The 13,085-nt window shown below is 38.3% G+C and overlaps 2 protein-coding genes across 3 annotated transcripts in view; one reads left to right on the forward strand and one right to left on the reverse strand.

Moving 5' to 3' along the window:
- The window catches only part of SASS6 (SAS-6 centriolar assembly protein), a 42,488-nt gene extending 34,926 nt beyond the window's left edge, over positions 1–7,562 (forward strand). For both annotated transcript variants that reach the window (XM_002715837.5, XM_051857433.2), the window contains exons 15-17: positions 1,874–1,971; positions 5,586–5,680; positions 5,775–7,562. In XM_002715837.5, coding sequence (XP_002715883.1) covers positions 1,874–1,971; positions 5,586–5,680; positions 5,775–5,881 — 300 coding nt within the window. In that variant the 3' untranslated portion in view covers positions 5,882–7,562. The remainder of the gene's footprint in view (positions 1–1,873; positions 1,972–5,585; positions 5,681–5,774) is intronic.
- A 213-nt stretch (positions 7,563–7,775) lies between these two features.
- The window catches only part of MFSD14A (major facilitator superfamily domain containing 14A), a 47,743-nt gene continuing 42,433 nt past the window's right edge, over positions 7,776–13,085 (reverse strand). Inside the window, exons 9-12 of the mRNA XM_002715838.5 lie at positions 12,601–12,713; positions 11,265–11,362; positions 10,150–10,313; positions 7,776–9,136 (exon numbers count right to left, since the gene is read on the reverse strand). Coding sequence (XP_002715884.1) covers positions 8,930–9,136; positions 10,150–10,313; positions 11,265–11,362; positions 12,601–12,713 — 582 coding nt within the window. The 3' untranslated portion in view covers positions 7,776–8,929. The remainder of the gene's footprint in view (positions 9,137–10,149; positions 10,314–11,264; positions 11,363–12,600; positions 12,714–13,085) is intronic.

Raw genomic sequence — 13,085 nt, forward strand, 5'->3', positions numbered from 1 at the left:
ATCTTAACTGGGTATCTTTCTGTCATGCTAAACACCTACTCCTTCCATTATTTAAATAAACTATAGTAGTTTATATGCTGTTTTTTTGGATTTTTACATAGATTGTTGATTACTTTTGAGTATTTCAAAATTTAAATTTGAAGACCTAATTTAAAATCCTTAAAGAAATTTAACAAGCTTGGGCCGGCACCGCGGCTCATTAGGCTAATCCTCCGCCTAGCGGCGTCGGCACACCGGGTTCTAGTCCTGGTTGGGGCGCCGGATTCTGTCCCGGTTGCCCCTCTTCCAGGCCAGCTCTCTGCTGTGGCCCGGGAAGGCAGTGGAGGATGGCCCAAGTGCTTGGGCCCTGCACCCCATGGGAGACCAGGAAAAGCACCTGGCTCCTGCCATCGGATCAGCGCAGTGCGCCGGCCACAGCGCGCCGGCCGCGGTGGCCATTGGAGGGTGAACCAACGGCAAAAGGAAGACCTTTCTCTCTGTCTCTCTCTCTCACTGTCCACTCTGCCTGTCAAAAAAAAAAAAAAAAAAAAAAAAATATATATATATATATATATAACAAGCTTGGAAAGTTCTTTACAAGATAGAATTTTCAGAATGCATGAGATAAATTTTTTTTATGTAACAAACTTGCATGTTTTAGTGTTCATGTTTTTGTTTTCAAAGTAATTTTTAGGGGAATCATTTCGTGGTATTCAGCTTGCTTCTATGACAGAAACTTACATTTTGGGGGCTGGCACTGTGGTACAGTGCGTTGTCATTGTCTGCAGTGCCAGCATCCCATATGGTGCTGGTTCAAGTCCCAGCTGTTCTACTTCCAACCTAGCTCCCTGCTAATGGCCTGGGAAAAGCAGCAGAGGATGGTCCAACTGTTTGGGCCCCTGCCATCCATGTGGGAGACCCAGATGAAGCTCCTGGCTCCTGGATTCTGCCTGGCCCAGCTCTGGCTATTAACAGCCATCTGGGGAGTGAACCAGCAGAAGAAGATCTCTCTTTTTCTCTGTAACTCTAACTTTCAAATAAATAATCTTCAAAAAGGAAAAAAAGAAACTTACTTTTTTGGTAAGGAGAGGTAAGATTATTTTTATTAGAGGCCGGCACTGTGGCATAGCAGGTAGAGCCACTGCCTGCAGTGCCGGCGTTCCATATGGGCGCCAGTTTGAGTCCCAGCTGCTCGACTTCTGATCCAGCTCTCTGCTGTGGCCTGGGAAAGCAGTGGAAGGTGGCCCAAGTCCTTGGGTTCCTGCACCCATGTGGGAGACCCAGAGAAGCTCCTGGCTTCGGATTGACGCAGCTCCGGCTGTTGCAGCCATCCGGGGAGTGAACCAGCAGATCAAAAGCTCTATCTTCCTCTCTCTCTCTGCCTCTCTGTAACTCTGCCTTTCAAATAAAATAAATAAATATTTTTAAAAATTATTTTTATTGGCCGGCGCCGCGGCTCAATAGGCTAATCCTCCACCTAGCGGCGCCAGCACACCGGGTTCTAGTCCCGGTCGGGGCGCCGGATTCTGTCCCGGTTGCCCCTCTTCCAGGCCAGCTCTCTGCTGTGGCCAGGGAGTGCAGTGGAGGATGGCCCAAGTGCTTGGGCCCTGCACCCCATGGGAGACCAGGAGAAGCACCTGGCTCCTGCCATCGGATCAGCCCAGTGTGCTGGCCACAGCGCGCCAGCCAGCCGTGGCGGCCATTGGAGGGTGAACCAACGGCAAAAGGAAGACCTTTCTCTCTGTCTCTCTCTCTCACTATCCACTCTGCCTGTCAAAAAAAAAAAAGTAAAAAAAAAAATTATTTTTATTTACACATTGAAGCATTCATGTCAGTGTGGAACTGTCTCAGTTCTCAATAATTCAGTCACATGAAATATTTTCTGTCTTCACAGGTACAGTTTAACTTGCAGTTTACCAAACCAAATACATCGCTAGGAGATGTTCAGTCAGGAGCAACCATTAGTGTGCCTTGTTCAACTGATAAGGAAAAGTATGTACTTACTGACATGAACTGTAATGTTTTCAATGTTGAAGGTCATCTTAAAGCATTTTCATTTTTTAAGTTGGAGAGTTACAGTGACCCCTATTTATCTGACATACTTTAAGTTGCTGCTTAGTGGGATTACAGCCCTTTTAGCTCTAAGAAAGGTTTCTGGTGTGTTCTTTTACACTGTGGGATACCTTCAGACATACTGTAAACTCTTTGTGATGGGATTTCCTTACATTACTGAAGATCGGCCTTTTAAGTATTACTGTGCATGCCTATAAAAATCTTCCTCACAGTCATCTTTGTTTTTCTGTATGGCTGTATAAACCCTGGAAGCTCTCTAATGTATTGCTTCCATTGTAAAATCATCTAAGAAACCATATGGTGAAGGTAAGTAAAAGGTTTGCGAGGTTACTCAAAGATGACATAAACTAATGTCAATTTGTAACTCTGTTTTGCTGGCTTAGAGATTCCTTCCCTATTTTTGGGCTGTAAGCAGGTTTTACATAGTGACTCAAACTTATGAATAAATTAAAACAGCTAATACATGGAAACCCCTCTTTGGATAGTCTTCACATTTGTAATTTAAAAAAAAAAAAATAATTCCTTGTTCACTTAAAACTTAAGAGCTGTAAGACCTGCTTGCTGACTCTCATTATCATGAGCCATCACCATCCCAATAGATTGCACATAAATTACTGTTAGAGCCCACAGAGGGTTCTTAAACAGCTCTCTAGCATTTATTCATCGAATCTTCTGAAATTGCCACCAGGATAAGTATTAAAATTATTAATATTTGTGAGCTTCACTTTAAAAAAAAAAGATTAGAACTCTTTGAGGTCTTAAACTGTATATATTTGTTGTATTTAACTTCACACGGTTCATGAGGCAAAGCAGTTGGAACCTCATATAAATAGAACCGTGGGGCCGGCATCCCATATGGGCACTGGGTTCTGGTCCCAGTTGCTCCTCTTCCAGTCCAGCTCTCTGCTGTGGCCCGGGAGGGCAGTGGAGGATGGCCCAGGTGCTTGGGTGCCTGCATCCGCATGGGAGACCAGGATGGAAGCACCTGGCTCCTGGCCTCGGATCAGCGCAGCGCCAGCTGTGGCAGCCACTGTGGGGTGAACCAACGGAAGGAAGCCCTCTCTCTCTCTCTCTCTCTCACTGTCTATAACTATACCTGTTAAATAGTAATAAAAAAAATAGAACCACATAGTTTTTATTTAAAGTATTTATCACAAATCAAGAGGAACTTCATTATTTTTAAATTAAGTTGATTATTCAAAAGGCAGACACACACACCATCTCTCATCTGCTGGTCCGTACCCCAAATGCTGGATTTGGGCCAGGTTGAATGAAGCCAGGAGTTCAGAACTTGGTTGGGTCTCCCTCATGGGTAGCAGGAACCCAGTCACTTGAGCTATCACCGCTCTACATTGGAAGGAAGCTGGTGTCAGGAGCCAGAGCCAGGAAACAAACCCAGGCATACCAATATGGGATATAGGCATCCCAAGGAGGGTCTTAACTGCTACACCCAATGTATGTCCCCAGTACAATTCTATAAGCAGAAAATGTGATACTCACACAAACATAATTATCTGTGCATAAAATCAAGACTATTCAGGGGCTGGTGTTGTGGTGTATGTAGCAGGTTAAGCTGCTGCTGACAACACCAGCATCCCCTATCAGAGCAATGGTTTGAGTTCAGGCTGCTTTGCTTCTAGTTGAACTCCCTATTAATGTGCCTGGGAATGCAGCAGCAGATGGCCCAAGAGTACTTAGGCCTCTGCCATCCATGTAGGAGACCCGGATAGAGTCCTAGGCTCCTGGCTTCAGCCTGGCCCAGGCCAGCTATTGTGGACATTTAGGGAGTGAAGAAATGGATGGCAGATCTTTTTTCTTTTTGCCTTTCAAATAAATACTGTATTTTTTTTCTTAAAAAGATTTATTTATTTGAGAGGTAGTTACAGAAAGGTACTGGGGGGGGGGGGGTCTTCCATCTGCTGATTCACTCCCCAAATAGCTATAATGTCCGAAGCTGCACTGATCTGAAGCCAGGAGCTCCTTCCAGGTCTCCCACACAGGTGCAGGGCCCAAGGACTTGGACCATCTTCTGCTGCTTTCCCAGGCCATAGCAGAGAGATGGATTGGTAAAGCCAGGACTCGAACTGGCGCTCATATGGGATGCTGGCACTGCAAGCAGCGGCTTTACCCACTATGCCACAGCGCTGGCCCCATAAATCTTTTTTAAAAATTAATTTTTTTTCTATTTAGAACTTGTTCTTTTATTTGTTGTCAGGTAGCAAAATCTGACAATGGGTATAAAAGGTTTAAAAAAATTCACCAACCTATTTTCTTAATATTAGAAAAAACCATCTTTTCATTTCAAGAATGTAATCATTTTGCAGGAGCAAAAAAGTAGTATACTTGCAAGTATACTACTAGACAAGCTGTTGACACTGAACAGGTTGAGAAAGAATGCATGGGAGAAAGGGGCAAAATGTAGAAATGTTCATTGTTTCTCCAAAATTCCACATTGTATTCACTTGACCACAGTTCATTACTGTGCCATATGTATTGCTATTAGATCATGACCATTTTGAAGCACTGTAATAGTTTGTTGAGCTTTTGATCAAAGGAAAGCAAAATTTTAAATATAGGATGACAGAAATTAAGTAACTAGTAATATTCAAGACATTTTTCCATCATCTACCACTTCTGTGCAACTATAAATTTTATAGTACTCAGAATTTTCATTTCTCTCACAGTCCTTATCCTAGCTTTTATAATTTTTAGTTTACTACTGGGAAGAATACCTTGGTTTTACATAAATTATTATTTGCTTAAAAATCCAGTATTGAATATCATTTGAAGAAAATTTTTTTTAGCACATTACTTTTTTCCAATTTATTTATTTGAAAGGTGGACTTGCAGAGGAAGAGGCAGAGAGGTCTTCCATCTGCTAGTTCACTCCCTGCGGGAGAAAGGGGAGAAGTGGCCGAAATTGGGCCGATCCGAAGCCAGGAGCCTGGAGCTTCTGGGTCCCCATGAGAGTGCAGGGGTTTCTGAGAACTTGGGCCATCTTTCACTGCTTTCCCAGGCCATAGCAGAGAGCTGAATCAGAAGTGGAGCAGCCAGGACTCCAAACAGAACCCATATGGGATACTGGCACTGTATTGAGTGGCTTTACCCACTACACCACAGCCCCTGAACAGTTTTAAGCTTTAAATTTAATAATATGGTATAGGTTGAGTACCCCTTTCTTAAAATACCTGGGATCAAGTGTTTTGGATTTGGGATTTTTTCCAATATTGGAATATTTGCATATATATAAAACAAGTTATCTTGGGGAAGGGACCCAGATCTCAACAGAATATCCTTTTACACATAGACTAAATTTGTACAGAACATTTAGTGCACCTGCATTATAACTCACCTGTCCCAAGATCACATGTAGAATTTTCCACTTGTAGTATCATAAATACTCAAAAGGTTTAAGATTTTGGAGTGTTTCAGATTTTTGGATTAGGGATGCTCAACCTGTATACATATATATTGGATAAACCTTTAACATTGTTAGTAAATAGAAAATAATTAATTACTATTTTACTTTTAAGTGGTGAAAATCTAGGGCTGGAATCCAAATACTTGAAGAAAAGGGAAGATAGCATTCCTTTACGTGGACTCAGCCAGAATCTATTTAGCAGTTCAGGTGAGCAGACATTTCTGAACTGAGCTTTGTACGCTGTGCTTTAATTAACTGTTGAAGACTTAACTGAGTGTGAATTTTTTGTCCTTATTTGCAGACCATCAGAAAGATGGCACTCTGGGAGCATTACAGACATCTTCCAAACCTGCAGTCCTCCCTTCCACGTCTTCAGCCTATTTCCCTGGGCAGATACCCAACAGTTAACTCTAGTATCATCCTTCACCTCTTAATATTCTAGATGCTCAGGTGGTTGGAAATAGGTTAACAAATTCTGAATGAGCAAGTTTCAGATTTCACTTGAGCTATTAGGTTGTTTGGATTCTTTATTAAATCTGCCGTCATTTAAAGCAGACAGTTTATAGTAACAAAATTATACTTATTTGGAGTGATTTTTTTTTTTTTTTTTTTTTTGGGTTTGTAGAATAGTAGGATGAATTCTATTAAACTGACCCTTAGAAATTCAGTTCTAAGGAAACAGTTGATCCTTACAAGGGACATCTCAATCATATTGAAAACCTGTGTAGAACAAAGTGGTATGAAACCAAAGAATGCTAATAGCTCATTTCATCTTTTTCATGGGTAAAGTAAGCTTTAAATTTCCCACCTAAAAACTATGAGGGCAAACAGTTATCTGATATATTATTGATGACATTTACATTAAAAGGGAAATGTCCTAAAGTTCATTACCTTAAATTAGTGAAATGAATTAAGCCTTCATAGCAAGTAACTATTTTCCTTGAAACATTTAAATTAGCTATTGAATGAATCTATTAAGATATAAATTAGCCACTGAGTCTGTTAAAATGACTATAAATATAATTTTGACGGCATATTTACATAACCAGATTAAGAAGTTTAGTTACTTGAGCTAAGGTTTATACTATTTCAGTGCTTCTTAAAAGTTTACTCATCTACTTCTTCATCAGTTATGCAGTTAATCTGTATCAGTGGACTTGTTTAAAAAGTGGCATCATACAAAACTTCTACTTAGTACATCATGGATATTCAGTTTTTATCAAACTTGGGTTCATTTTTAATGTTTACTTAATAAGTAGGCAAAACAAATAAGGTTAGAAGTTACAAATTTCTTACTTTCCCTATAATTGAGTTTTAAGTAGGAACTATTCCCTGGAAAAAATTATGTCACTTTAAAAAATTTACCCATAATCATAGGGCCCGTTTTGTTGCCAACCACTTATTACAGTATAGTATAGTGTTCTCTCAAGAGTCTTCTAAAAATCAATTTGTTTGTAAAGTGCTGATGGTCAGCTGATAATTTAAAAATCATTTTCAAGTACTTTATTATACAAGTGAGGAAAAAGACATCAAAATATCAATGGCATAGCAGTGTTACTGTGTTCTACAGTAAGATAATTTTTTAACTGTCCTGAGTTATATTTTGAAACTGTTGGCAATCTGCAAGCTGTCTTAAATTGGAGAGCTAATCTGAAATTTCAGTAACTAATCATAAGCAGTTTACTGTATTAATGAGAATTGGTTACAACACCTTGAAAACGCTTACTATTCTTAAAATATCTTGGCAATACTGGGATCTGCTTTGTTGTAAATACATTGACAAGGTTTTAATGGGGTACAGTGTACAGGTAGTTTAAAAAATATTTATATATATATTAGACAATCTCTTGCCACGTGCACACATGAAAAATTGAATTTCCAAAACAGGATGGATAGAGGTCACTCTGCTATCAACTCATCATTTTGTTTGTATTAAATGTATATATATATATATGGACTTCCAAGTGTGCTAATTCTTTGCTCTACCTCTTACAACTTTGAAATGATTTTGAAGTGTAAAAATTGTACATGTGTTAATAATCAAAATGTTGCATTTAATGTTATTTCTATTAATAAAGTATGAACATTATTTTGGGAGTATGATGTGTATTAAAAATAAAAATAGGGTTGAGCTACAAAACCTATTCTTAGAAAGTACTTCCAGTTGTATCTTCTTTTCCCTTTTACAATGAAAGAAAAGAAATGGATTCAAAAGGGAAAGACAAAGCTTTCTCACCATAAAACTAGTTATGATAACAAATAAAGCCAAAACAGGCCCTTAGAGGGACTCACAGATCAAGACTTAAAAAAATCATTAAAATATTTAATTTTATTAACAGTATTTACATTTCTTTTAAGACCTTATTTAACCATAGTGAATGTTCCAAGTTTAAAAAGCATTAAGCAATAACCACACACAAGATGAAAACAGTGTAAACTATACAATACTTTATGTACAATTTTTACAAAGTAACACTTTTTTTAAATAATATAACTGGACACAAAAATATACACTTTAGAGAAATTCACATCAGTAATTGTATAAAGCTCTCCTCTAGGGTCCTGAAAATTTAGGACAAACATTAGCTCTGTAAATAAAGTGTTACTGTGACAGTCCTGAAAGGCCACTATATATATTTATCTACATATAGATATCACATTGACATTTTCAAGGCTACCAGCTTTACTATATAATTTTAGATTATGTATTCAAGTGTTGAGGTTTTATGATTATGCAAACATTAAAAGAATAGTGGTATAAGAAGTAGCTGGGGAACAAATTTGAGCCAGCATTTAGATCTACAGGCTCTAAACACCCCCAATTTAAATTCTAAATGGCTGATACCGTCTCACTTCAAAAACAGTAGTGAATAATGTTTAAAATAAAATTACTGCAAACAAGCTTGAAACATGATTCAGATTTAGTACAATTTTCCTAAAGAGTTGTTTTTAAAATGCAAACAATTAATTTACCATTTATTTTAGTGCATCTGCATTAAGGCTTTGAATTATTTGACCCAAGATTTTACAATATTAAAATCTGACTCCAGATTTTACAATGTTAAAACAAACAGGTTCACAACCGTACTACCTACTCTGTCTTGCTGAGAGTCAGCATAAATAGTTAAAGCTCAACACCTTAAGGAAATGGTAGCAAAGACATATGCTAATATCTAAGAAGTTACATATATAGTTTTTAATTAAAGAATGTATAATAAAACAAACAGCTTAGTGGCAAGAAATTGGTGCTAATAAACAAAAGGTTTCTTTTCAAAAGAAATTGTAACATCTTTGGAAAACTGTCCATTCTTTCTTTAGTTCCCACGGAGTTCATGCAGATACATTTCTTAAGACAATCTTAAAATACACTGTGGATGGAAATGGAATGTACATCCAGAACTACAAGTGAAAACTAAGACCTGGGTGCTGATAGAAAAATCTTCCTGATTTTGGGCATCACACGTTTGTGTCCTGGAGTAAAGGTTCTTTGGCCTCTCCTGGTGCTTGCGTACTATGAGGATGGCTGTGACTGCCACAGTGCTTTCTCCAACTGCTGGACCTTAAGCTTAAATTGGTATGTTCTGGAATAAACAAGGCAACAAGCAGAGCCAGCAGCACCGAACAGGCTCCGAAAAGGAAAGGGGGGCCAGGGATGATGGAATTCTGAGGAAGAAAAATATAATTAGGATTTCTGCATAAATACTTGTTGACAAGAAATTATCATCTTTTGGTGATAACAGATTACTATGACTTGTAAGCCAGTGACTCCTCTCTTTCTTCATTAAAGCCATGTTATAAAAAGCATTCTCTGTTTTCGGAGAAAAGGGACACGTACACTCTCAATATAAATTTCTGGAAGTAACAAGTGGCAAAACAGCCTATGCAAAATACTGTATCACTTTCAGCATAAATCTGAACACAGACGTCTTCTGAGTCTTTACACAGTTTTTTTCCAACAGAAAAATGTTCCTAGGAAGATCTCAAATGTAAAATCAAGTAGCCTGCAATATCAACTAGAGTAGTAAAATCAATTACCATTTTTCTGTTTCAAGATGGTAATTACATTTTCAAGTGACCAAAAGTGAGAACACGGAGATTAAGTGCCATTAACATGAGAAGACAGAGACCTTTGTTTTATCCCAATTACACTCATTCTTAGCAAAAACTTGCACTGCCAGCTTTACTTCTGCAAAGCCCACAAGCATTCTTTTGAAAAAAAAAAAAAAAGGCAAAACAAAAAAAAAACAAAACTCTAACTGGTTATAACTTTAGTGTGGAAGCCTAAACCAGAAAACTGATAGGCTATTTTTTTGGCTAAAACAATAACTACTGTTTGGCTTTCAAACTTTCAGTTAATAAGAAGGAAGTGTAGCAAGCAAGTGAATAAACACATAACTGACTTGTCATAGCAAAGACAGGCTTAACAGAGGGACCTGTGGGACAACATCTTAAATGGAATACATAATATGGCTGTTACATACGCAATTATCTGTCATCTGACAAACTAGATGTTGTTTTGTTCTCCAAGGAAAGATGGTATGTGTAGCCTGTTTTTATTGTTTTATTCAATCTAAAATAATAATCATCTCACATAAAAGCTTCTGTGACCAAAAAACTTCATCTTTGAATCTTGTCAAATGAACTATATAACTTTATCATGTGGCTGAAGAATTTACCTGCTCAAAGTGGTGCTGGGGGCTTGTGTTTGTTCCCAAGTCTGTTCCTGTTATTGGCAGTTCTTTAAGTTCCACATGGAAAATGTAGAAAATGAATCCATAAAGGGCTGGTCCCAGGCCATTGCACAATCCTCGAATTCCTGTTATCATTCCTTGAACAACACCTAAGTTGTTTAAAGAAAGTATTTAATAAACCAGCTATTTTTTTACGACTCTAAAAACAGGACCAATATGGAATTACCCTAAAATTAAGGCACTTAACAGATACTAGCAATTTATACTACAATGGCATTAAAAACTTCTTAGAAGCCATCAGCTCTGGGAAGTGTGGTAAACTTTCTTAAGCAAACATGTGCACAGATATATCCCTATGTAGGTCTAACATAGAAACAAGTGGGCACTGGCATTTTATCTCCCTAGAACACGGTCTGCAAAATACCTCTGGGTAAAAAGTCAGTTCACAAGCATAATGCATAAGCAGCCACTGAAGATCCCTTTTAGTCAAAGATACACTTCTTTATAGAGTTTGTTTGATTTTTGTTTCTCTCTGGTCTTCTCCAGTTTAAAATACAAGCTGCTTTGGTCATAGGCCTTTCCCCCTCATTTACCAACCAAGTGCCCATTGCCTCTCTTGCAACATCCTGTTTTATTACTAGACAAAACATCCTTTTCAAAGAATTACTCCTAATCTGTTAGTATTCCACGTAGTAAATGTTCCTACTCCAGAAGCCCAAGACAGTAAAGCCATGTTTGCTACATTCTATGTCTTCAGATAACTGAAGCCTAAGGTTTTAATTGAAGGGCTATCCCCTTTTAATTAAAGGAGTGTCCCCCAAGGTGTCTTAACACAACTGAGCAAACAAATGTTTAGTGAATCTTTATCACCAACCTTTCCAGAAAAATACAGTTAAGGCCACATAATCAAAGGGAGATAAGGGGAATGTACATTAACCTGAACATAATAATCCTAGATTTTGCTTTTCCTGTCTACCACTGAAAGCAATTTAGAAGTTTTCTACCTTACAGATACACTTATGTTTTAGTACTTATGAGAGAACACAGAATTGGAATATTCTTTGCTTTTAAAAAATTATAATTGGTTCTGATCAACTCACCCTGTTGATCAGCATCAGCAGTTCGTGAAACGAGCGCACTGACAGCTGGAAAGGTGATGCTGGACATGGCCGCCACTGCCCCGGCAGCCCACATCATCCTGAAATCAAAGCAGCAAAGCCAAAGTACTAAGTCCGTCTCCACTGTACCTGTCACAAACCACACACTTAAAATCAAGTGACTCTTACTGTGAAATGGCTGTGGCACAGAGAAAAGGAGAACTGTACTGGCTCTATTCCTTCCTCACTAGACGATTCTGGGCAAGTAACGTCAGGCTAACTGTTTACTCTTCTAGAAAACAGAAACACAACCACTAATTCCTAAGAATGGAGTGAGGCTTTCATGTAAAATTGGGATATCAAGTTCCAAACTGTACAGTAGGCAAGGCATGAAGCTTAGAGGTTCTGTTGGAAGATACTGTGTAATAAACACTGAATGTTTCCAAACATGAGAAGCCAGCAAAGTTCCCATGGACTGTGAGTCAGTGTGAAACTATCGCTGACTGAGCTAATGTTCAAGTTGTAAAGAATAAGTAACTTGGATCCTCCTGGCTTGATATTTGAAGGAAATCTTTGTAAAAGACTGGGAAACTAATCACCCACCAAAACACACTCTTGAGTTCACTCAAATCCATTCCAGATGGAGATGAGGTGGTCTGCTGTTGGAAAATCCATGCAAAACATGGAGCAGAGGCCTAAGTACCTGAGCACAATGTTGTCTGTGGCAGCCTAGAGCATCGCCACCAGTAGTGATGGCACTACCTGACAGCAGTGCCAGCAGTCCCTACAGGAAACCAGACTGCAAGAAAAGCTCAGAGCAAGAAGCCAGAGCAAAACAAATGTACTCTTTTCATTTCTGGCTTCCAATCAGAAATGATCACTGGTGGTATTTTTTTACTTTTCTAATCAGAACAACAAAAAGGTAAATAACACTAAACTTTCAGAGCCTTGTTGCTATGGGACTGCATACTTTTTCCTAGTGACAAACTGATCTAGAGTAAATGCCTCTTGGAGATTCGGTCAATAATTTCATTCAAAATTCAACAGGTCATTTTGCTAAAAACGGATACCTTTCTACCCTCAAGTCATTATAGAATGTATGACTACACAGGGAAGACTGCTTTATGAGGGAACTTCAAAAAGTTCCCTGGAATCAAGACAGTTTTGTGCAAAAATTTTGAACTCCATGAATATCTTTTTATACATTTTCATGAACTTTTTGAAGTACCGTCTTATATGCATTTAAAAAGCAAGGTAAGAGACAGTGCATATCTTAGATGAAAAACAAAAAAATTAATTAACAAAATTAAGAAAATACCATGGAAATACTTATACCTACCAAGGTTCTGAACCGAAACCATACCATGCCAGCTGTAATATCTGAAATCCCAGACCCAATAAAATGGTGTTCTTATTTCCAATTGACCTCATAAGCAGACTCAAGACTATGGTCTGAAAAACAGAAAAACCAAAATGATTTCTCAGAATAAAGTTTTTAAAAAGAAAAAATATTTAGTGATTTGTTTCACTTTATAATATGAAAACCACTATTACTTTTCTATAATTTGTCAACAATTGACTTCAGTGTTCCAGGGTCTTTAAGCAGACAGACCCAGATTCAAAGAGTGAGAACACTAAAAGGTGAACCTTCTATTCAGTACATTTTTATTGAGGACACTTAGAGAAGAAGTCCATGGAGCGGCGTTTTGCACAGGAGATTAATACCATTTGGGACTTGCACATTCCCTATCAGATTCCCTGGCTTGGAGTGCCAGCTCCACTTCGGATCTAGTTTCCCAATAATGTGCATCCTGGGAGACAGCA

Source organism: Oryctolagus cuniculus, chromosome 7 (assembly GCF_964237555.1).
Source record: "Oryctolagus cuniculus chromosome 7, mOryCun1.1, whole genome shotgun sequence".
Classification (NCBI taxonomy): Eukaryota; Metazoa; Chordata; class Mammalia; order Lagomorpha; family Leporidae; genus Oryctolagus; species Oryctolagus cuniculus.